Source organism: Corvus cornix, chromosome 2, assembly GCF_000738735.6.
Source record: "Corvus cornix cornix isolate S_Up_H32 chromosome 2, ASM73873v5, whole genome shotgun sequence".
NCBI classification, from domain to species: Eukaryota; Metazoa; Chordata; class Aves; order Passeriformes; family Corvidae; genus Corvus; species Corvus cornix.
Window position 1 is genome coordinate 44857515 of NC_046333.1, and position 26143 is coordinate 44883657.

The 26143-nt window shown below is 40.8% G+C and overlaps 1 protein-coding gene across 5 annotated transcripts in view; it reads right to left on the reverse strand.

Moving 5' to 3' along the window:
• Positions 1-26143, reverse strand: part of CREB5 (cAMP responsive element binding protein 5) — a 258114-nt gene that overhangs the window by 57443 nt on the left and 174528 nt on the right. For all 5 annotated transcript variants that reach the window (XR_002045390.3, XM_039549391.1, XM_039549390.1 and 2 more), the window contains 2 exons: positions 17182-17308; positions 14958-15068 (listed from right to left, as the gene is read on the reverse strand). Coding sequence is in view for 4 of the 5 variants with exons in the window: in XM_039549391.1 (XP_039405325.1) it covers positions 14958-15068; positions 17182-17308 (238 nt within the window). In the remaining variant the exon portion in view is untranslated. The remainder of the gene's footprint in view (positions 1-14957; positions 15069-17181; positions 17309-26143) is intronic.

Here is a 26143-nt window from a genome sequence, read left to right on the forward strand (position 1 = left end):
ATAATTCCATTATGTGTGGGATTGACAGGAGTCACACTACAGTAATAAATTTACTTTTTCTCTTTTTTCTTCAAAGCAGAAGGAGTTAAAATTTCAGTAACAACTACGGCCTCAGGGAATCTATGGTTTCACTAACACAATAGCAGTGAGTTTGTACAGTCCAAGACATCCCAGGAAAGCCATGAATAAGTGTCAAGATATCCTATTTCTCTGCTGTGTATATTTCTCCATCTCCTAGTAGCTTTGCTTCAAGTACACTTCATTCAGAAGTTCCCATTCCTTTGAACTCAGTTTGCATCACTAGAAGTGTATCTGCAAAGTCCAGAGTCCTCTGATTGTCCTGCATGCACACCCCCAACAGTCCCCTGTCCCTGCACATTAAGGCTCATTCCATCCTGAACAGCCTCCCCTGAGGGTGGGGAATCTTTCCATTGCTCAGGGCAGAATTAATGTGTTTGCAAGGCCAAAAAAACCCACACACCTTAATACTATCCAAGAGTAATGCCTAAAGAAGTAATAGCCGTGTCCCTTGTGGCGACATGAGATGACATCATGGGTCCCTCCAGCCCCAGAGCTGCCAGTTCCCCTGGCCTTGCCAATTCAGAGGTCTTCCTGAATTGAATATACAAGTGATTTCTACCCTCCAAACATCAGCAAAGCCATTAATCATGATCTCATGGTATACACTAGGAGGAGAAAGAAAGAGAGTGGCAAACTTCTCTTTTAAGTGCCTTTTGCTCTTTCCAAGTATTTCTAACAGAGACATTTCTTCAGTGCCTACAAGTATATACATAGGTGTTATTATAGAAAGGTAAGAGGACTGATCTAAATGCATCAAAAGCTGAGAAAGCTGTGCTTTCAAGCAGATGAGGTGTCAAAGCCTGGTGAGCATTTACACACTGTCAGAGCAGAGCCTGGAGCAGGGACTTGTTCAGGAGCAGAGACAGGAAGCAAAATGAATCTGGAAGGAACACATGTCTAGTGAAGTTCATAGAAAGGCTTTGTGCATGCCACAGTGCATCAATAATATACCTTTTGTTAGATATAATAAAGTCTTGGCAAAGACAGGTGATGACTCAGGAAGCACAAACAAATAGAGAGAGTCTCTGAAAAAGTAAGGAAAACAACTGTAGCCCGTTTCAAGTTTAAAAGAAATATTACCAAATCAAAAGCAACATCTGGCAACTGGTCTCCCCACCACTCCAATTTAATTCCTACAGTGCTCCATTAGTGTTCAGCAAAGTCCAAAGGCCATGAAAGACAGGCAGTTAGGAGCTCCTATCCTCAGACAGATGAGGGATCATTTGACCCCTAAGGAAGCTTCTGAATATAGAGGAGAAACACCCTCGTGAAGTTTCCAGAATGGAAACCAAAATATTTCTCTGAGAATACTTTTCCTCTTGGACAGGTAACCTGATGTGCACCTTCTCTCTTGAACTTGTTTCTCCGGGCACTGGTGTGGTCACAGCCTGCCGGGTTGCAGACCATGCAGAGGGTCCCAGAGCAGCCAGGGGGCTGGCTCACCTCAGAAGGCAAGGCAGGCAAATCTGATTTCCTCTGCATTTCAAACAAACCTTTAACAAGGACACAAGAAGCTCCTCTTAGCCAAGGGAACAGATTAGGCTGCTCAGCTTCCATCCTAAAAGTATGCTGGGCTGTGCCCTGACAATACGGCTTCACCACACCATGGGTGGGCACTGAGAGCCTGACATTTTGCAGGCGCTGTTAGGAGCTGACACAGGAGGCATCAACCTCGCCTGGGCTGTTGTGCCTTGAGTTGCAAAAGGGTGTGGAGATGGCAGGCAACGTGGAAAGAAGTGGTCAGTGTCAGTGTTGGGCGCTCTTCATCTCACAAATGTTGCTAATGCATGGTACTGCAAGTAAGGTCACACACACGAAGCCGAAGGACACCATTTCTCTTTGTTCTGCAGGGGGCTTTGAGGGTTGCCCTAAGTGAAATGGGGCTTTTCATATTCATTTGAAGAAAACAACACCCACATTACTAATAACTTAGAGTCATCAAAAAGTACTAGGCTACTATCACAGTGACATGTCTCAGTAAAGCTTTGGAGACAGAGAGAGAAATGCCAGTGGAAAGACAGGTTTTATGGTGGTGATGTCCCTAGGCCAAACCCATCCTTTGCAAAAACTGCGCTGACACCATTAAAGACACCCTAAGGATGAATTAGACTCATTACATCCTACATTACATAATGAGATCTGTATAGGGGAATTTCTTACAGTTTGACTCCTACAGCTTCTAGTATTAAATAGGATTTGTACACTCCTAACTTTAAATGAAGTTTCTAAAGCATTTCAAGGCATACATCACCTAGATTATGTAAAACTAATTTATGAAACAGGTTTCCAAAACATAGATGCTTCACTGTTTGGCTCAGGCTGTTTCCCCACATTTCTATCTGCTATTAAACTGCAGTTGAAGTCCCAGTCAGAATAAGAGTGCACTTCCCAGCTAGAAAAAGTGAGCCCTAAGAGACGAGAACATAAAAACTACTGAGACCTTGTGATCTACAGAGAACAAAAATCTCTGTGGCCAAGGATAAAATGAGCCATTCACACACTGCAAAAAACTCTTCCCAGAAAAGCCATCTTCAGCTACCTTCTTTTAGGTACCAGAAAAATAAAATTCAAGGCTAAGGCCTTGTCCTTTCCACTATGGATTAAACATAGGTCAAATGGAGTATATGCAACAAAGCTGAAGACTGCCCGTATGGTTGCAAGTTTTGTGCTGCTTTCAAGACTCCAGAATAGAGCTCAGCTTGACATTGAAAATCTTTGTAGAGGTTGGTCGTTCTCTCAAACTTGACAGAGTCATAAATCCAAGGCACTGTGCAGCCAGGCACAGAGTTGTTTTTTTTTCCAGGATGAGAACACATCTGAAACAACACACTCAGACAGTATGGTATTATTTACTTACAGCTGAGCTTAGGAGATCGGGTAGCAGCCTCAGAAATTATCCCAATTATTTGCAATTGCGGTATAGTGTAAGAATTCTGTCAAAAGAGAGGAGTGCAAGAGGCAGAGCAGTGGGAAAAACTAAGATGGCTTTTTTTTTTCTAATAAAGCAAAATGAACCAAGGCAAGCATTAAAAAATAAGTTACTGAAAACCATTTTATAAACTAGCTTTAAAATCTCTTAATAGCATTAGCTTACCTTTTGTTTTGTCTGAAAAAATATATATGAACCAATAATGTTCTCATGAGATTTCATTACTGAAAAGGCTCATTAGAAAAGGCATTAAAATACTAATTACCTCATAAACTATTTAGTTGTGTACCCACTGGGATAGTACTTACGAGTGCTCAAGCTCTTCATAGATCCAGCTAATCAATTAATGCTCATTACAATCAGAAAGAGTATGCAGACTGCAGCATGCAGGAGAAATAAATAAGTCAGAGGTTAGCAAAGAAAGTGATTTGGCTGTAATCGAGCCTTCCTTTGTAACACAACTGTTGTCTGCTACGATTTAATTTCAATCAGCCTTTTTGGTACTTCTGGTAACGTGACTCTTCCTGTCTCAAGAATCTCAGCTATTGTTATTGCTCCTCAAAGTACATAATTTATTATGGGAGATACATCAAATGCTACATGGAGATTCAAGTGGACAGGTAGAGTGTTCACTGATACCATGCTAACATTACCTACTGGGTGTGTAAAACTAGAGGAGGGGCTTGGTGGTGTGTCCCAGGTGGCTTTCTCCACCAAAGAAGAGGAGCAGCCACAGAGACACTGATGCACTGCTGGCTGTCCTGCAAAGCAAAGCCCCACACCAGCCCCTGCCTACCCTACACCAAGGCTTGGGAAGGGTCAGGAGATGTCTGCTGGTGGGAACTGGGGTCTCACGGTCTTTTACAAACACTCTGGGGGAAGGGGTCCTGCTTTACTCCCTGCAGAGGTGACACATATGCTCCTCCACCTCGGGAGCACCAGGACTGTGGTCTGTCTCTCCTTACTGGGTATGGTGGCTCAGTATCAGCACTGGAAGCACCTGGAGCCTGGATAGAGCCTGTTGGGGTCCTCTCCCCTTTTTTCTTGGCCTCTGAGGGAGGCTCTTGGCACAGTGCTGTCACCATCAGTGTGGATATGGTCCATCACTAGTGATGGTAACATCCCACTGAGAAACAAAGGATGGAGAGTGACAGGAGGCACCTCACAACTTCAGGCAAATGCCATTTCCCAACTGCTTGTGCATTATGATTTCTCTTGTCCTGTAACTGGCAGGAGGCTCAAAATAATCTACAGCAGATTTTTTTAAACAGAGTTTAGAATCTGTTTAAAGACATCCAGGACTTATTCCTGGTTGCTTATCACCTCCTTCACACCTGCAACTCAAGAGACCTTCACTTTTGCTTCAGACCTGAAAAGTCCCTGCAGAGAGTTCTTACATGCTCCAGAGAATGTTTGTGATCTTTTCACTATGGAGGGAACAAACCAAAGATGGGAGGAAGTTTAGGGCTACTTGATCCAGCTGGTCATCACCCAGGCTGCAGTGACCAGGAGCCCTAGGGATAGCTTTCCTCCCTCACTCCTATGGGAGGAAAGCACATACTGGATGGGTACTACAAGTCATAGCTATGTTATTTGGATTTTTGTGGGCAGTGTTAAACTAGCATCATGAGTCACATATACCAGTTTTACTAAGACTAGCATAAACACATCTTGAATTTTAAGTGTAGTAGAAAAGGAAGTTTTACTTTCTAAAATCTTTAAAATAAGATTAAGCTACCTTATTTTCTTATTTCTTACTTAAATTAAGGATTTTGGTATCCTTGAACAATCCCAGTAACCACAAATTTCACCAAGGGCAATTCATTCCTTTTTTAATTCTCAGTACTGATGCGGTTATATACCTTTTTTCACATAAACTCTAGATTACCTCTGGGAACTCAGTATGCAACTAATTCAAACATTGCTTGAATCAAGTTTCCAATCAAACTAATCCACCACTAACATGATTTAGAAGACTGACAAGCCTCTGCAAATTCATGTAGCCAAACAAATTGCTTTTTCTTTGTGCAAATGGTAGTCACCCTAAGTGTTAGTAAGTGCTCTTTGGATAACACACATGGATTTTCAGGCATTTATTTTTCTTCGGCATTCTAAAGTATTTCAGGAAAAGTGGTTTCTAAACAGACGATAAGGTAATATGCAAATAAATAGATGGACAAAGTTAGCCAAATAGGCCTAGATAAGATTATGCTTGCACAGTAAAATTGAACGGAATGGAGGAGGAAAAAAGACCCACCGTAACCACAGGAAAGAAGAATGGACATGTGCACAAACATGCACACATTCAAACATCTGACCAATAAACCTAGGGCTCCTCAGACTGTTAGCTCTTACTATCGCCTACCACTGGCTCTAGTTTAAATGAAGTACTCAAAAATCCAGATTTCGTACACATCTATATATTAATGTTTTGGCAGGATTTTTTAATTTAATAAAATTCCTAAAAGATGAAGTTAGAGCAGTATCTGTTACAAACCTCCAAATAAATAGTTTTCTCTCTGACACAGTCACACACTGCACACCAAGACCAGCCTGCAGAGCAGCTGCACACGTCCATGAGATGGAAAGCAGATCGGGACTTCCCCCACCCTTATCCTGGGTATCTCCTGGCTGCTTTGTTGGCAGCCAAAACAAAGTTCACGCTTAACCTCATGCTAAAGAGTCTCTGTTAACAGTCGGGGAACACAGTCCATCCTCTTTACATATATTTCTCCTGAACCACAAGCAGCACATAAAGCAGACTCTAGTCAAATCCAGTAATGATGCTAGGTATTTTGGGAAGAAAAAAAAAAAGCAAAAAGTTGGCACAGTAAGGAGAATGTCATACTTCAGTGTATAGTGGTGTTCTGTCAGAAGCCAGACATATTAAAAATATTTACATAATTTAAAATAATTTGTACAGGTCTAGTAAAGTCTATTTTGGGCTTTGGGCTTTAATAAAAGTTAAAACATTCACTAGATCCCATTGGACTTCATGTGTAACCTTGGCATTTGAGGGCAGTATTGAGGATATGCCATTACTAAACTTTTCATATTAGTATGAGTGTGAGCTGAAATACCAAAATAAAAATACAACAATTATTTCTCGTGACTTGCAAACAGTCCTGGACTTTATATGTATTTCCAGATGGGGAACTAAAAATGTACTCTATGTTTGCACATGTATATTCAGAGGTGGCTTTTAGTCTAATTTAAACATTCCAGAATAATGTGACCTAAATATAACAACATGAATCATCCATCACTTTCAAAGAAATATCTGGCAATTTTTTCATTTTGAATCACTAGGGACAGATACCAATACCTGTCACAAAACTGCTGGTGATTGTTTGGTATGATGGATCAATTATAAAAATCTTCTGATAGTATTTCAGGGATTAGAGAAAATAACGTATCTTTAAATATTATGCAATAAACACCTACAGGAAGCAGGGTTGAAAAATGAAGTCAGATAAAGTTCATATAAGATTCTGGAGCACTTGTCAAAACACCAGCGTGCAAGTATAAGAGGCAAATATGTACTAAACATTTAGTATATAAAATGTTATGAATAATCTTCCCAAATATGCTCTGTAGTCAGACTGTATGTAGTCTGTAGAATATTCTATAAAATACAGAATATGGATTCTAAATAAAATAATGTTAAAGCCAAAATAAACAAATTGCTTACCTGGCAGTATCAAATTCTGGAAGGGCCAAATCTCGCCTAAAGGAAATTTTGAGATTCAGAAGTATAAGCTAGGTCCTCAGCTGATGCAAAAAACACAGAATTCATTTGAAGTCAACTCATATAGGTTTACAGCTGAGGATCAGGGCTAAATTTGAAAAGTAATCTTTGACTATACCTAAAATCTTGACTCTGCTATTTTAAAGGTAGAGGATTATGAAATTCTATTTAAGTTGCTTATGGGGCTTGTCTCCTTTCTGAACACTCATTTTGGAAAACTGAAATGGAGAGAGAGGAGTTGCAGTGAAAAGGTGGATGTTTGGTTTTAAATAATTTCTACTAGATTGAACAACAAAACTCCAGGAATCCTGTCTGCCGTTTTCTATTTTACAAAAGGTTTCTTTTTTTTTTTTTTTAAGAACATAATTTTAAAATAAAACTTTCATGAATGAGAATGTATATAATGAAGGTCACAATCCTAAATTAAAATACTTCCCCACTGATATTGTTACTAAAAGAAGAGTATGATAGTATCTTAAAGTCAGATTTGTGGAACATATTTCAATATGAAAATGAGTTGGTTTCAGTCTGACTTTAATATAAAAATGGGAGGAAAAAAAGCACATCCATGACTACAAGCATAAAAAATTCTATTCCTAAAAAACCTGACAGTTTTCTAGTCAATTCTTCAAGCTAGTTCACCTTCAGATGGTGAAAGTCCCCTGCCTCTGCAATATTCCAGCTATGTCCAGTAATTCACTGTCTTCTTCGTAAGGTAAGTTCTTTAAAACAAAGGAAACTATCTAAACCAGAGTAACTTGGATGTGCCCACGTTTCCAGAGTCAGTCCCCAACACAGGAGCAGCAAACGGAGTAAAGGCAGTTTGGGCCCCCTGGGGTTGCATCCTATGATGTGGGCTGTGCAGCAATCACAGAATAAAGGGGATACAGAGTGCAGAGGACACAACTAACTATGCTACCTCCTATGCAGTCTGACTACAGAGCACATTTGGGAAGATCATTCATAGCATTTTATACACTAAAATCTCAGATAAACTTTACTGGCCAGCAATTTGCTAGCAAAAACCAGAGCTGAGCACAGTTTGCTGCGTAAGTGTTTCCAGGGAGGGAGACCCAGCCTGTCCCAGCTTTTAAATTACCTCCTCTGAACATAAATGAGAAGTTGCACTAATGAACATCTGGAAGACAGGATATAGCCTTCCCACACTGAGAAGTGTCACCAGCCATATCTGACAGAAGAAAAAACAAATGCAGTGAACACTCCCTCAGACTGCACACAGCTTGTAGCAGTGTTTCAAATATGTCTGTGATCTTCGAAGGAGCTCTACAGGGGTATTCGTTAGTCCTGGTTTGGATATGGTTGACAATATGTGAAAATAAGTGCTCTCCTGAGATTTCAGTGAAAGCCATGATGCCAGGGAAGCTGATCTCACAAGGTTTCCATCATCTCAGATGACAGAAGTCTCAGAAGATCAGTTAATTTTTGTCATTCTGAGCCAAAATCTCATCAGTAAAGTTCAGGAAATTTCAGGGGCATTAAATCCAAGCACAAAGTGCCACCTTCATTCATATTTGAATCCTAAATTTGATCCTGCACTCTCTAGAAGCTTGAGGAGTTCAGTCTTCCCATTCTTTCAGTAGTCATGAAAAAGCAGTGTATTTCAACAATTATACTGATATTACCAATATTAATATTAACTTAAAAAAATATATACATAATTTTTTCTCAGACAGAAATTGTGTTTTCTGGAACTGGCAGCCAGAAATTCTTCAGTGCTTGTTTCAGCTCTTCCACTGACAAATTGTGTGGCCTCTAGTGAGTCACTTCAATTTTCTGTCTCAGTTCAACAGTCTGAAATTATTTATCTCACAGGAAGACTATCATAATTAATAAACTGCTTCATTAGCTACTGCATAGTTTTTAGAAAATGCTTTTTAAGCCTGTCCATAAAGAAGAGATTTATTGCCATGAGAATTTTTCTTCCAGCTCTTGTGTCCTCGCTGGTTAAAATATGGGGCTGGTAAAGTGTGTAAAACCATCTCCTCCACCCAAAAGCCCATCACTTGTCATGAGATGCACTAGCATATCCCAGTCAAATGCTGGACTTAATGTGCAACAGCCTGAAATGCAAAACAATTTCCATTATTCGTGGATCTTGCAAAAATCTTGGAAGATGAAAGCTGTACATATTCCAAGCAAGAGACTGAAATATATCTACATGAAGCAGAACTTCCCTGTAACACAACCATGTTTTTATTTTTACAGTTTCCTTCCCTGGCTTCACTACCACAAGGGCTTGCTTTTACTTGCACCAGCACCCACTGACACACAACTTCACACAAACAAAACCTTTTCTGTAAGGGACAGTTGGGCACCAAACAAATGACCCTCACATATACAGATGTATCAGACTTAAGTTTCGAAACCTTATGACACACAAAATCCAACAGTTCATCTGTTGGGCTAGATGATAGCTACAGCAAGCAAATATTAGGATTGTATTTCAGTTATTGCTATGGTTACAAAATCAGGGTGGACACTGGGGAGAAAAGGAGAAAGAGAAACAAATCTACAGAGACGGTAAATCCTCTAAGGAAGGAGGGTGGTGGAGAAACAGGAAGAAAGGGTGACGGCTGGTGGGTGGGGAAGAAAGCAAGGTCACTTTAACACCCAGCTGAATCAAGGCAAACAAAATAATAAAAATCCAAATTCTTCTAGGGAAATAGTGCCAATAAGATCACCACAGTCTGAAGTGACACAAAGAAAGAAAAATGCAAGGAATTGTTACAACTTGTGCCTGCAAGAAGCAACGCAATTCATAAGCACTTGGGAGAGCAAAATCAGATATTCGGCACACATTCGCAGCAGGGATGAGTAACTGAACTGCCTTGCTTCCCTAATGAACTTACTGAGCCACTGACAGCTTAAGAAGAATTAGTTCCTACCCAGTCTAGTACATAATCCAGAATTTAGGCACGACGGGTACAAGGTCCTGTTTCAGTAAACAAACCAGAATATGATTATCTTCACTATCACGACAATACCTTAATCCACAGCAAGGCACATTGTCTGCAGGCAAAGCTACTGCCCAGGAAAGGTTTTAAAGCACAGATCAGGAGCACACTGAAAGTTTGGCTTTGGGGACTTTAAAACATAAGCACAAATGTAACAGGAGATACAATTTCAGAATAGCGAGTTTTGTCAACAGTTGCAGAAGCACCGTGGGTTTTAACTATATAACAGTCCCTCCTGTGAAAACACTTCTCAGTTACTGATACAGGAAATTTTGTCACAACTCTATTTTTATTTGGAAGACTTTGTTTTGCACTTTTTTTTTTTTCTCTTATGCTGCTTTCATTACTTTATTGTAAAGTACAAGATGAGCAATTGCTGTTGAAAGCTCTGCAGAGATGCAACATTTTTCTTTCTGCTCAGTAGTCCAGAATCCATGCAAAGAAAAGCCTTCTGGCCCTAAAGTAGTATGTGCTGTTCTACTGAAGTGATTCCATTCCCAGCCAGCTTGATAGGAAAACATAGACTTCAAAACATTTATTTTCTTCAACAAAGTATCCTCAGTCACAAAGTGTGAAGTATCTAAACCTGGAGCTTCAGTGGCTCTGATCCTGCCTGGACTGCCTATGTCAGCCCCTCGCCTGAAATCAGTATAGAAACCTTGGAAACCTGGGCCCAGAGCTGGAATCCAGAGGGATGTCCTTCCCTAGGCCACCAGCTGTCCCAGCCACTGCTGTTTGGGCAGCACTCTTTGCATCCACATCCGAGGGCTGCTGCAATGGCTGAGCTGAGCACCAAAGCAGGGCCAAGGTAAGAGCTTACTCCAGCTGCTTCTCACTTTGCATCTTCACAGCTCAGGGCACAGGAACACACATTATTTGTAAAACAAGGAGCAGCAGAAGACTCCATCCAAACTCAGAACACAACCTGCATCCAATGGAAGCCCTCCACCTCTGTGGGTGAGCCTTTCCCGTTTGGCTGACGTGTTGTGCTCCTGGAGATAGCAAGACGTGCTTGTCTCAGAGCCATACGAAATGCACCCAGGTTTCTGCAGATGGCCTGGCCTTTCCTCTGGGATGGCGTGATGCTTCAACTGGGATTTACACAGCCACCAGTAGGATCTGGCCCCTTACCTCTACTTAAGTTGAATAAAAATTAGTGCTGATGACAACTGGCTCACTGTAATTTCTTTCACTTCTCTCCTTCTCCTCTGCCAAAGCTGTCCAGCATTCTTAAGTAAATTAGGAGGTTCAGTTACTTTACTATTATAATTAGGAACATGCACTCTACCAATTTATTACTTTTCTGGTTATGTTTTCAGTCTTCCATCTGACAGACACTTACAAAAATTTTTTTTTATTTTTTGCTGTTTAACCTAGTAATGCTTACAAGGCAAAAATAACAGCCCACAGTCCTATGCACTTCTGGTACAGAAATAATTTCTTTTATTTTCTAAAGAACCATACACGTTCAGTCAGAATTACAGGCACAGCCAAGCTACATATATAATATTTTATTTAAATTTTATAAAACTACATATCCAGCAAGTGGCAGACAGATGTAAAAGAAAAAATAATAGATTAAATTGAGAACTGTATTTTTAAGTTCAATTCTTTCATTGCCAGCATGCTTTTTATACCTCCTTTCAGAGGCTATAAATTTCTACAGGTAAAGATCAACGCTTTGCAAAATTCAGATAGAAAGGCATCAGCTCCATCGAAAAGACCTGCTGTCACACAGGCTTGCAGCGGTTCAGTGCACACTATTTATCTTTCACTCCAGTAATCCACACGGTATTGCACTTCCGAGTTCTGAAACCTCCAATACTCTGAAACTGCAAAACCAAACTGTATGTAGGCAGTATATTAAGGCAAAGGTACTGCCAACAGTTCCAACTTCATAATACTTTCAGCCTACTGAACCACATGTTAATATGCTACACGTGCTACTCTGCATATTTTTACCATGTACACTTAAGAGCTATATGTATCCTCTCCTTTCCAATGCAATATATTTTAATATAAAATCAATGTGTGTTTTTGGTGGGCAGCATAAGAGTTTTATCCACTCAGCTGTGAATCTAAGAAGAAAGCAGTATTGATTTAGATGTTCACTCATTCATTTACTAGGACAGTTTTAAAGCATTAGGTGATAACCTAATTGAGAGGCATACTGTGAGGGAAACTGAGATTGCGGAGATAAATTAAATCAGTTCTGGGATGTCATCTACAATACCTTAATACTTGATGGAACATTCTCCTGAAAAAAAAATTAAACCATGAAGCGAGCATCTTGGGTGGCAGAGTGTGGCTTTCCATAAATGCCAGGTGATACAAGGTGACCAAAATACGTATTTCTTATTACAGAAACATTACATTAATGCCACATATATTCTATATGTGTGTATAGATGTATTTGTATATCAGACAATGTATATATTTATCAGACTGGCTTCCATTTCCCACTATACACAAATTTGAACCAATCAAGGGTATGAATCTTGCCGTCTATCTGCTTTCTTTAAAAAACCTGGCATCACACAGCTTCCCTACGGATATTATTTATTCATATGCATTTGTAAAATACAGAGGCAAATTAAGTCACATGTGTCACCAAATAGTGTTATGACTGCTGCATACCAAATTGTGCTTGCCTTGCTCAGGTACATACTGCCATGAGGCCAGAAGAATTTGGTCTCACATCTGGGTCTCGCATTTACAGGACCCTGTCCCGCATTCTCTCACGTAGGCCTCCCAAAAGTGCTGATACTCCCATGGACTTGGGCACCTGATGAATCAGGCCCAAAGTCCCCTGGACTTCTCCAGCTACTTCAGGCACTAGCTACAAGCATCTTAGATGACTCTGTCTGGTGTGTGACACATACATTCTTCTCAGGGTGGTGGGGCCAGCCAAAAAGAACGTAAGCAATGCTGAACGCACCAACAGTAATAACATCAGCAGAATCCAGGGAAATCTGAAATTCCTTCCTAATGCAGGACACAGTCTGATAAGATACTAAACACCTCCACTTTTAACTTTTTTTTAAAAGTCACCAGTCTGTGAAGTCTCATGCTTTAAGCATGAAGAAAAGTGAAAAAGAACAAACATCCCTGTAATACAGATGATTCTGATTTTAAATCCAGGAACTTAGATGAAAGAAAGAATTTTGCTCTGAATATTTCCTACATTTTTTCTACTTTGTATTCATGCAGAGTATTGTTAATAGATTCATATTCCTCAAAGCAGTGGCTAAATGAAGAGGCTTTTTACATTACATGTGTGCTCATACAGAAACAAAGTAAAAAATTAGAATATAGAAACATAAAATATTTTAAAAGCACCAAACCTGCATTTGAAAAGAGGAAAAGTCCTGGAGCTCTGAATTATAGCTCTTAAGAGTTAATGTGTGCAGATTTTTGCTACCCTTGGAAGGGTGGCAGAAAGGCCCTGAGAAGCAAAGGCTCTGCTTGTTCACTACACCATTTTTTGGAACTGATAGCAATTTCTTCATACATTAAAATGCATTCATACATTAGATTTAGGGACTAAACCTGCTTACCCATATTAAAAGGTAATTTGTATTAATGTACAGTTTCAGTTATTAAAGCACAGAATTCTCACCATAGGCACCAATAATTTAATCTTGTTCTTAAGTAGCCTCACACTACCAGTAAAAAAGAGGCAGGGGGTGTGGGGAGAGAGTAAACTACAGAACCTTTAGTCCCCAAAACAGATGCCAGTTTTGGATTTATTCAGCCAAGGAGTATTTAGTTTGGCTCAGCTACACTTGCATTGAAAAAACACTTGCCTATTCCAAAAAGTTTTTAACAAGCTCTGCTGCAGATGCTGTTGCCATTTGGCATGTCACCGTCACTGTGTGGTACAGCAGAGAGAACTCTTGACCACAGGTTTTCCTTGGCTGGGGGAGGCAGCATTTTTGGCTATCGTTCTTCTTCTGACCAACTGGCTGCATGTTTACGGAGTGTGGTTTTAGACAGAGTGTTAACAGAGGTTGGGTTAACAGCCTAACCCAGACCAACAGTGAGGCAGAGGCATGACCTACCCAACCTAAGAAAACAGAGGTAGAATAAGCTCATATATGTTGTTTCTCCTAACCCAGAGTCTGCTGCATGCACCATACCAATAGACAAGTAGGTATTTTTCTTTGCCTCAGGATAGATGACAACAACTTTAAAAGCTGTACCAGTCATGCAAAGTAGAAATATATAAAAAATATGTGGTTGCTTAATCTTTGTCGGCTTGATTTCATTCTCTCACTTATGACAATTTTACCTTGGCAAAATGCCACTGAAAGAAGTTCAATGAAGTTGCTCCTGTTTTCCACTATGATGAGGTATCTTGAGAGCATAAAACCCTACAGAGTTAAAACTAAAAACTTCTGTCCTCATATTTCCATTAGACAGCAGCAAATGGCAGTTCTGAAACTTAAAAAGCCAAAGCATTTCTACACTGATAACTTGATTCCAAGGATATTAGTGCCAAATACCTCTACAAGAGTGCATATAAAGCTGGGGAAAACTAACTAATGTCCACCTATAATTTAGTTTACATACATCAATCCTATATCAGTACATATGCCTGAGAAGCCTTGACCTTTTAAGATGTAAAACAACTTTAAAAAACAATTTTGGTTTTTTGTTATGACATTTGACTTGTATAAATAAATTACATTTGTCCAAATTCTGACACTTCTTTTTGATGGGAACACCTTTGTTACATTCCAGTATAAGAAAATATCCCAGTTCTATATACATACATTGTTTGGTTGCTCCTCTGACACACCATGCTCCTATCTGGAAAAAGCAAGGACTACGTACACTCCCTCCACAGCACACACTTTTTACCGCACTCTTTATTAACTGACAATTTTCTTTAGGTCAAGTTGTGGAGCACAGACACCATTATAGAAACAGCCAAACCATTTGCTTAAATTCTACTAATCTGCACCAAAAATCCTGTTTAGCACAGTATGGATCATATAGCTCACCCTTCAGTTCCCTCTCACCGAGAGATCAGTTAGGACTAGGAACATCTTGAAAGTTCATAGACACAAAGGCAATTTACTGCAGCATATTAAAAAAGAGTATAACGTATGACTAAGAATGAAGTAAGCAGTGTCTGGCTACATCCCCCCCACTGTCTGGGTGACTGGTATGCAACAGCAATATTAGAAAATACAGTAATTTTAAAAAATTCTCTTTTTACCATTTTGGCTTCTGAATGCATTGGGGGAACTTGAGGTGAAGCACATGGATTATTGAGGTTCGGCCCCTGCATCCCCATGATGTTGGAGTTCATTGACATTTGTCGCTCCATCTTTTAAAAGAAAAAAAAAGGTTTGAAAACATCTGGAGACATTTGCAATAATTTACTCTCAGTTTCTATTTAAATGGACTCAGCTTTATTTCTTCAAGTCATGACTGGGAAAATAACAATCTGTGTCATGAATTGCATGTGTGTATGCATGTAGGTGTGTGTTTCATCAGAATCGGCCCTGAAAACTCACAGCCAATTATAAAGAAAGGGGTTCTTTAATAAACAGATGTAGCAGCCACCCAGGTTTGCGCTTTTTTGTAATGATTTTCTCCCTTTCAGTATAACAACACTCAGAGTTAAGTGGTTTTAAAAGCATCACTGTATAAAATTGTAGATTCCCCGTCCAGTGCAGCCCAACTTAGCTTGTTAAAAGCATAAATAAAAATCTACAATCTCAAGCATATGGAAAACAAGCTGGCTGTTTTTCCCTCACTCGGACTGCTCAGCTGGGAAGAGTTTTCCATATGTCTTGTAAGGGAAGCTTTCATGCACTGCTGAGATAGCAAAAAACAAAGCAAAGCTTCTCCTGGCTGTTCAGAGCCCTTTCTGCAAGCTAATCTCACTAGGCTGGGAGGGAGCAATACAAACAAAACCTAATGGCAGTAAGTCCTCTATAAAATCATTTCCTGGAGGGTATTCCCCAAAAAGAGACAAGCCCCATACACTGCTAGGCCTTGTCAGGGGTGGTAAGCAGGGTTATGGTGCTGTTTCCAGCCAGAGCTGAGCATCCCACCTTGCTTTGAGCCAGTCCCCCAAATCTTTGACTCCTACAAAAAAGACACTTCTGGGTCCCTCTGAGCAATCCAAGCAGGGGAGCTATATTTTGTGCCCTGCGGTGAGGTGTTGTCTCCCACCCTCCATGATGCCTGCAAAAAATGGGTGCTGGGCTTTGGGGAAATGTGCATATCCCACTGCCCACTGGCAGGGAAAAGCTGCCAAGGCCCCTTTACCCTCTCTCCATGGGGTAGGAGCACCTCCCACTGCCATTTCCCCTGCAGCCCTTTCAGAAGTGCTGTGGGGCAGGAGGGGCAGCCAGCACTGACAGGGTCTGTCTCGCCTCCATGCTCGTATCTCCAGGGCTCGCAGCCGGAGCACACCTGCTCGTCTGCAAGTAAAGCTGCCCAAAGGGCTCCCCAGCAGCAGACTGAAGCCACTGAACTTACACGGTTGCTGGATGCTTGCTCCATTTCGGGTTCCTTGGGAATCATGCCAGAAAAAACTTCCCACAATGATGCCCTACATTTTTTTGTTAGACTTCCTGATCGATTTTCCAGGAGAGTCTTATTGACAAGTTAATAATTAATAACTTATTCATGACTGCTCAAATAGTAGCCAAACCTGAATCTTTGCATCCTTGTGGAGTGCTCCCCTTGATCCAGCAAAGCCAGAACATACAGTGCTTTTCTCCCTCCCATGGTCAATTGCTCTCAGGTTTGTCTCGCAAACTGAACACAGTGAAATGAAGCAAAAACTTCTTTCTCCATCCCCTCTTCCCCATGTCATCCTTACTTTTCTCCACCCCTAAGCTGCCCAAATGTCTTCTACTGAAAAGGTTAAAAGGTTAAAATCATTTAAGATTTTAAGTTACAATTGTAAAGCAGCCCTCTGGCTTCCATAAAATGGGAAATACTCCCATCCCTTCAGAAATGAGGCGAGATGAGCAGCAATTGTTACCTAGTTCTAAGTAAGTGCAAGTTAACAGACCAGAAAAGTAAGTTACATTTCCTTCTTTTTAACTGGTTATCTCCCACACAAGAGGATCACTTAGAGTTCACAGACATAACTTATGTACATTACTTTTCCAGTTTTTTCTCAATTCAGAAAAATCTTTTTGTTTCAGCACAGACATACTGATCTCACCTACATGACCAAGTATGAGAATCACAAATTGTAGTCTCATGTAAACTGCTTCTAATCACTCTTGCACTAATTAGCATGCCATTAACTTCATCAAAAATACTCTTGTCTAAGATGAAGCACTATAGAAGGTCCAGCTTCCTTAACTTAATATGCTGGGTTTTTAGAAAATCCAGCAGACTTTCACCTCTGCTTAGATTGAATCAAACACAACACAGCTTTCCTCCCTGCAAAAAAAGCCAACCAGAAAACTTACAGGCATGAGTACAGCAGAAGATCCTGGCATGGTAGGGTTGGGCAGGGTGCCAGGCATAGAGGCAGGCATAGGCTGTCTTTGTCGGTTGTGTAGGTGCAGTAGTGAAGACAGAGAACCTGGGACAGGCCTAGAAGAAGAGAAAAGAAAAGAAAAGAAAGCTGTCATGGGCTGTGGAGACCAAAACAAGCCTTACCCTGCCAGCCATTGGTAGGCACAGGCAGCTCCAGACAAGCAGGTGCAGATAAACCAATCCAGGATTTGTCCTTTCCTGCATAAATCAGTGGAACATAAAGTCTTCAAGAAGAAGGTGTATCACCTTCCTTCTTCTCTTTATCAGTTAAAGCACCAGTATAGTTCATCTGATACAACATGAATGTAAACATATCAGCAGGTCTCAGTCTGAGCGCCTCTGCATTGTTCAGTGGCTAGCAAAAGATTTCTACAAACAAAGCAGGAAAATTTTCTGGCATTAGTGCACTGCTGTAAATTTAGCCCTCAGGAACAAAAATATCTGGATGATAGTTTTGCAGCCTATGACAGAAAATTACCTCTCAAGTTAATTTTTAAATTTTATCACCTGTAAAAAAGCTACTCTAAAATGAGTATTTCAAATCACCCTTGATAATCTCTCCTGTGAAACTCTACCAAGCCTTTGTTCTAAAGCAAGATTACTAATTTTACCACTTAGCACACCATCAGGACACAAAAAACAGGGAAAAAAGAAGTAGAAATTAAATTAGAAAAATTACATTCAGATTAAGCAGTTTATGGAAGAAAACATATGGACTATAGACAAGAAGAGTGAATTATTTTGGCAAAAGGGGTTCAAAAGACTTAGAAGGATGTTTTTAAGTACAGCACAGGGAAAACCGTGCATGTGAGAAAGCAGGCCCACTCACAAAGAAGAATTATAAAATTAATGGATTAAAAAATGCTGGGATTACACTTTGAAAAAAGCCTTTAAGAACGTGGGCTTGGGAGTTATATTATCAGTTTGTTGTTGTTTTGGGGTTTCTTTTAGTTTTGAAGAAAGTATGAGTTGCTTGAAGTTAGGGGTGAGTGTAACATGTTACCTCTTCAAAAAGCTAGAAAATAAAGTTTTCACATACAGCACTTCAACAATACTGACAGTACAAGTAGGTATGTTAAATTCTCAGAGAACAGGATGCTCTTCTGTATAGCACATGGTTTAGACTGTTTATTGGGAAGGAGAGTTGCCCCCAAAAGGTATGAGAAGGACTGGAGAAGAGGGTGCATAATCTGTGAGTTTGAAGAGCCCCTGCAAGGGGGAGCATGGAAGGAGTCGAAGATGTTTAGAGCCTCTAAATATCATGGTTGATTTTCAGCCTTGGCAGAAGCATCCTTTGCTTCAGTGATGAATCCACACCGCAAAACTAGGCTGACCGGGTCAGGGAAGCAGAGTCATAACCCTAGAGGAGCAAGGGGAAGACTATCCCACTTGGCCTGAACTGTGTCACACCAAATGATGGGTGATACATTTTGCCCCTCTAATTGCAAATGGCACCGGCAACCATGGATACATACACTTCTCCTCTAACTTTGCCTGTCACTTCCAGTTATCTAACAACATGCAGAAAGCCCGAAGTCTGTGAGCAATGGGATTCACAGACAGCCAGTATGGAGGGCACCACATCCAGACTCCCAAAATATATGTGCCTGTCTGACGGCAAAACCACCTTCTTCTGACGTACAAGTCTCCTTCTCTTTTGCCAAGACCTCAGACCACCTAATCCCCTCTTCCTTAAAACTCCCCAGTATTTCCCATCCTTGGACCTGCAGTCCTTCAACACTCATCTCTTCAACACTGTTTCCCCAGAAACATTTATATCCCAACAAATGCCACCTCAAAATCCTTGCCCTGACAATTCCCTCATACTCAGACACTCTGCCCCTCCCACCCTTCTGCCCTCAGCTGCCCTCTTTTAGCAGCTGCACACAACTGAACCCATCCTTTTGTCTTGGCTCTCCATGCAGAGAAAAAGCCTGTGTTTTGAAGGATGTTTTAAAAATCCTCCCAGACACATACAGTACTTATTCAGAAGGGGAAGAAAGAAACCCAAAAATAACGACAAATGTATCTCAGATACAGACAAGGAGTTCTTCCTATGCCTCCCTGGGTATCTGCTGATGGAGGAATATGATGTACTTACATCTTCATAACACCTTAAAAAAATCAAGACAACATTTTCCAAATGTGTGGTGTGATCCTGTGAAAGAGTGCAGTAAGTTATGTGAGGGAGCATGAATGAATTTCTGGGATATGCAACTCTACAGTCAGCTCAGTACGTGGATAAGCCTCAGGAGCTGTGGAGGTGGTGTAAGTGGAATGGATGCAGTGCAGGAAAATGAGCTCAGAAAATATACTCAAAGTACACAAACCTTGACCTATTCTACTGTCCACTTAAACTCAGTGCTGCTCCATGTACCAGCACTCATTCACACATGAGGACTGACAAATCAATAGGACAGGATCAAAATAGCATGAAAAGCAGATTCAGTGCTCTTTTGAAAAGAAAAAAGTGAGGAGATATCAAGTTGAGTGTGAGGAGGAGATCTTAGTTTGATTTTTAGAGGCTGTGGTGACTCCCACAAGCAGCATCCACTTCCCAGGCCCATCCACACCAGAACTACTGCCCTGCAAAGCAGCAGACAGCAAATTCAAACAGGTCTTCTCTACCTCACGCTTTAAAGTCCATGTGCTAGATGGCAGGGCTGGGACCCCGATGCTGGGGCATTTGAGGGGCAGAACAGAGTGTGCTGCAGCCCCTGCTGGGGATGCACTTAAGGTTTCCTCCCGGACAGCAGGCGGGAGGAGTGGGCAGGAAAGGAGAAAGCACTGGTGCACTCTCCTGCCTGGCCTGGAATGAGACTGAGGTGTGCACCCACCTGCCCACTCCGCAGCTCTCTTGAGTCCACCAGCTTAGAAAGAATCTATGGGAGCAGTGCTGGCCAGAGCCACACGTTCAATAAAAATACTGCTTGAGTTTTCAGTGGGGTCAAAGTAAAACAGGTACCATGACAGGAGCCACCCCCCCCCCCCCACCTTTATTCATTCTGAGAGTGCCCCACATACAGACCCTTTGTATGATTCACCAGTTTCATAATAAGCTTAGGTGTTAGGCTGTTTGACAGAAACTTATTTTGGCCTGACCTATACAGTTTGTGCAAGTGATTCTCAAGGGACTGCATGGTTTGGATTTTGCTTACATGTTCCAGAGCCAAAAAAATTTCCAGAATTGCTTTAATGAGTTTGGGAATATGGGGCTTGGGCAAAGGGGAATTACAGGTATTTATTAAAATGGCAAAGAATCTTCCTTGCTGTCCCCAGCTTTACCTTTAATGCTGCTTCATTTTAGGACAGAGTACATGCTTTACACTTAGCTAGAGGGAAAAACTCTTCAGTACTTCAGGTGGGTTTTCTTGCTACACTCCTGCTAGTCTGTTCCCAAGTTTGCTTTTTAAAAGAGGTGCAGAGCAGTCAGAGAAGCCTTGCACTTCAAGGTTGAACCTCTTTGTTGAAAAGTCTGCAGTGCTCCTGCCGTTGATATAAGTGCTACACAACGCACACTGGATTCCCCCCTCCCGTATCAGGGAAACTGACATTGGCCAGTACTTGTGGATACTTCCATTGCTCCTACACTGAACACAGGTCATGGATTTAGCACGTGCTCCTGCACACTCTCACAAAGCTCAGGGAATGTGTATAGCACAGAACCGTACAGGCTGAGATACTCGATTTGTCTGAGACATTTCTTCCAAGGACAACACAAGCTTCTTTTGTTGTTGCTTTCTATCTGGCAGCAAAGAAAGTCAGTGAGCTTATAATTGTTATTTTTAATGTTGGACATATTGAATCTGCTCCTCTCTTTGTAAATGCTGAGGAGGTACTGCCTGCAGCCTGTCAGTCAATATTTTTGACTGAGATTTTCATTCCTTGGCACCTGTGTTGCTAAATAAATAGGGCTGTTGGGCAAACAGTCCACAAAAAAAGGACAGATAAGGTAGAGAACTGGCAGGTGCTCAACCTCACTAAAAATCTGGCTATCCGTGGGGTTTTTCCAAAATTCAAGAACTTTCATTGTGTTCCAGCGGAAGCCTGCTGTTGGACATGATGGGGTCTTGGGCAGCATTTGCACACTATCTCTTTGGGCATGTGTGGCCTGGATAGTCAGCGTTATGGTGGCTTAGTAAAATACCACGTTAGCCAAGCTGCTGTAGCTGACCACGTTGGCTCTTCTTCTTCTGCATGGTCATGCTGACACCATGAGTCACCCTTATTAACATTTGAAGAGATGGGTGGTATCTTGCTAAGCCATGGTGACTGATCATGTTCCATCATATGACTCTACCCAATGATTAAAGACAACTCCTCTAAGGCAGTCATATATCTATGATATATACTTCAGTGTGTGCCTCCCAGATTAATACCGAATACTCCGTCTGATATGATGCAACTGACTGTCTGATGACTAAACACTATATTTGTCTATTAAAAGACTAAGCTTCCCTTAACTTGAAGTCTTCAAGGATAATTTGGGCAGATGACAATTTGCTGCTGAGGTCTCATGAGAGTAGGTTCCTACTGACTGAGACCATGTGGGACTATGTGCAAAAGGACTGATGCTATTTAAAGTATCACTGCAGAATGTTTTCTATTATGGTAAAACACTCCGGGTCAGTGGGTCTTACCATGACCTCTCTCCTGCTCCTTACTCTGCTGCACGTAGCATTCATGCAAGGCCATTGAGAACACCTACATCATGACCCTGTTTGTTCCACTTCAGTTAGCGCTGGTGTGGAAAAAGATTAGCCAGAAGTATACCAAGTTGCACTGGAATAAAAGAACTCATCTCTTCACTTTCCATAGCCTTCTGACCTGGCCAGCTCACACCAGAGCAGCCCACAGGTGGCTGGTTGTGCTGTGGCGATTTGGCATGTTGGGTCAGCATTGGCTGAGGGATTTCTGTACCACACTGCAGTTCACAACACACTTGATCAGACTTCGATCATTTTTATGTATATGTGTAACATGTATGTATCTACATATTTATTACAGCAATGCCTAGAAGCCTTGGTTTAAAATTTGTGGGTGAGGTGAAGTCCTGCCCCAAAAAGCTTGGAGATCAAGTTAAAAATGAGAGAGGGTGAGTGGAAGCAATAGGGAGACAGAGGTGAGTAAGGCAGCAATGATACCGTTATCATCAATGTAAAGAGGAGCAATCACTGCATGCCAGCAGCCTGGATATTTTCAAGGGATGTCAGTATGTGCATGTGGTTAGGGTGGCTTTCAGACTGAAGCCCCCAGGCAGCCTACCATATTGAGAATAAGCACAGCTGGCTGCAGTCTACCCTCTGAAAGTCTCACTGACAGCCAGGTACTGTCACAATTAAACTTTTCATTGCATAAACTAAGTTCCCTGTAGCATGTGGTTGCACAGACCAGCTGCAAGCTGCTTTTACAGCAGCTATTGCAGCCAGAGTACCTGGCCTGAGTACTGTCCTGGGCCTTCAATATTTGAATAATTCAGTCAGAGGCAAAGACATGGAGGGGATGTTTTAATCTAAGAAATGTGTTCTGACTGGAGGGGCTGCCTCATTTACTGCTGGTCTGCTGGTTTTTGATCCACACTGCCATTATTTAAGCCTATCAAACTAACTACAGCTTTCCTCATTTGTGATCCATTATTTCCCACCCTCAAAGCAGGGCAGTTTTGTCTAGTTTCAATTTATCCATTTGTCATTCAGAGGAGGAAAGAAAAAATAAACACTAGGGAAAGCAACAACAAAGCATCAGAGCAGTACTTGGAATACCTTGCATAGTTGCAAGGGACCTCACCTGACCTGCTGTATCCCATGTTTAATGATGTTTTAATCACATCACCACCAGAGAGCCAAGCTTTCCAAGAAGTGGGAGGTTTGTGTCACCAGGTTTTTCAGGGAGCCAAACCATATTCAGGGGAAAAGAAAACTGGCACCTAGAATTCATGGCTCCCCGCCAACCTAGTAAAGATCCTTGTTTGTATTTCTCAGATAATTCAGACATCTGCATGATGTAGGTAGATTATTATTATCAGTAGCAGACATTTATACTGTGGTGGTGCCCAAAGGTCCCAGTCGGGACCGGGACCCCATTGAGCCTGGCACTGTACAAACACAGATAAGAGACAATTCATACAGAGTGTGTTTACATTCTAGAGACACAAACCAGATGAAAAGTAGAAGACGGAGATAGAACACACAAGCAAATAAATATGCTAAAGAATTGGAGACAATTTAGAGGCACTACTACTCTGGTTGCTTTTTTGCTTCTTTGTATGCTTTTTATTTAACTGGTATGCTCAGAAATGACAGGGCTGAGGAAGTTTGCAAGAGGAAGGGAGTAACTAAGATTGAGATACAGGAAGGGCAACACTCCAGAGAGGGAAAATTGTGGCTCATAACTTAGAGGATTTGGGAAGCATCCAGAAAAAGCTATGCTTTCTCTAGAGATTTTTAAATGGAGTGTGCACGTATCTTCATATATGTGTTACCTTTAGGTATTTTCCCAGTGCTGGAAGAAGAGATTTCTGCCTGGGAAAGAGAAACCAGCTGATGGTAAAGGCACTGGCAAAGTGAAAGTGATGCTTGACACTGTAATGAGAAACTGGAGGACTGAGATAAGATAAGGCTAAGCTGTGAAAAGTCTTAAAGACAAGATGCTTGATTCAGAAGTGAAGGGAAAGCCCATGTATGTGTCTCAGAAGAGCTGGCACAATTAAGATAACAAGCTATACATTGGCACAGAGGAAGAATGAATTCAGCAACAAGCATCACAAAAGGAGCAATGCAGCATAAAGATATGAAATGATACGGAGCAAAGTCAAAAGCAACTAAAGAGGTGTTACTTCTCAATTCACATATCCCTTGATGCCACTTGACGAGAAGCTGTTCATTTGGAAACAAAGCAACTCCGACAGAAATGCATTCTTGATCACTTGTTGTAATACACAGGAAGAGAAGACCCAAATGAAGGGAAAGAAGAACTATAAAAACAACAACAACAACAAACCCAGACAGAGAATGGGTATATATACATATACACACACAGTAAAATACTATCATCCTGTGGAAAAATGCCTTCAAAATTTGTTAAGATTTCTGTACTTTTTACCTGAGCTTGTAGGAGAAAAGCCCCACAAATCAGCAGCCCCATCATGTATTTAGTGGTCCAAAGTCTATTTAAAGGTTTAGTCAATGATAAATCTTGCCTTTAGAAACTCCAATTGTGCTAATGCCACCTATATTTCCTGAACACATGTTTAAGGAACCTCTGCAAATTCAGCACAAGTACAAGGACCAGCAGGTCCTTGGAAGCCTCACAAAACCCATTAACATTTGCCTTTTGGCTCTTACAGGTCTTAGAAACTGCTGGTTTCAATCTTTCTTTCCCTCTAAATATTTCACTGGGTCTTATTGCCTGACCCATTACAAGAAAAATAAGAAAAGCTAGAATCGTTTCTTAGACTATAACCTCCTCGGAGAAGTTTATGTTCTGCACAGTGTTATGCACACAGCTGGAACTCACAAATGATATGTGAAGGATAATGGCATAGTTAAAGCAAAACAGGGAAACACTGCAAAAGGCAGGTTTGAGGGATTATAAAGAACTAGCCCATATAAAAACACATTCTTGTATTAAAATAAGAAAAAAAGAAGTGGGATAAACCCAAAAAACTGCAGCATAAATATGATTTGATCATAAAAGCAAGCAATGATGTCAGACTGATTCTACTGCCATCGCAGTCTCTCAGCTCAAACAGAACCAAACTTAGTTCTTCCGGAAAACAAATTATTTTGCAGCCCCACAAATAAAGCTGTATCAATTTTCATTGAAAAAATAGGTAGCTGTAATATGCAAATGCAGCTGACTAAACCCAGGAATAATAACAGCAATAAAGCTTACACAAACACTTTTTAATATGACCATTCTTTTTAAAATCTGGGCTTAAGATTCCAGCCTGGCAAGCAAAATTAAGAAAATTTGAAAATCTGAGGCTCATAGAGGAAAAATATTAACAGGTTAAACAGCTGGAAAGAAACCTACCCCCAGCATCCAGAGGAAGTGACAACTGAACACCAAGTAACTCTTCTGCCAGGTTTGGGCTATCTAAAGGTGCTGGAGCCCTCATTTGCTCAAGTGACTCCTTTCACACACATGTTACAGCAGTGCAAATTTGACCTTCACAACTTTGCATCTGAAAGGGATAGTAGGTTGCAAAAATGATGGAGAAAAAGCATATTTTACTCTTAAAGGGCTGAGAGGGTCTTCAGAGAGCTCTCACTGAATACTCACTACCAACTGATTCCTATACTGGAAATTAGGTAACAACAAATTTCCCAAAATTGTCTTTCCATTTACCCTTATATTTGGACCAGTGCAATTTAACAGAAATACTAAGATCAAAGAGCTTTGTAAACCCTCTTTATAATAAAAATGAAAAAAAATCTTTTTGAAGATTTATTTTTCTTTTTCTTTTTTCTTTTTTTTTATTTTTTTTAACTTCCCAAACAATGCAGAAGTTTGTCTCTGAAAATAAGATGGTGAATTACAGCAAAGTTATGAAAACAAAGAACCAACAGTTTCTCCAGTGCAGGCTTGTTACCATGAGCTAATAATTCCAGACTTTAAGCAAGCTGAGCCTCTTTTTTAATAACTGCATGCCTCTAGGCAAAGTATTTCTACTAAAAATTATTGAGGCATGGAACAAGGCAAGGTGTGTGAGCTAATGCTGGATTGTTCAGTTACTAAACCAACTCCTATAGCAATGAGCCTGCACTGAACTGACAGATTATTTCTCTGTATACACTTGTATAAACATACTGCTTAAGGTCGAAATCTGTGTAAGCTTTCTTTTCAATTAAAATGTCAAAGATGACAGCACATGTTTTCACTGTCCCTCAC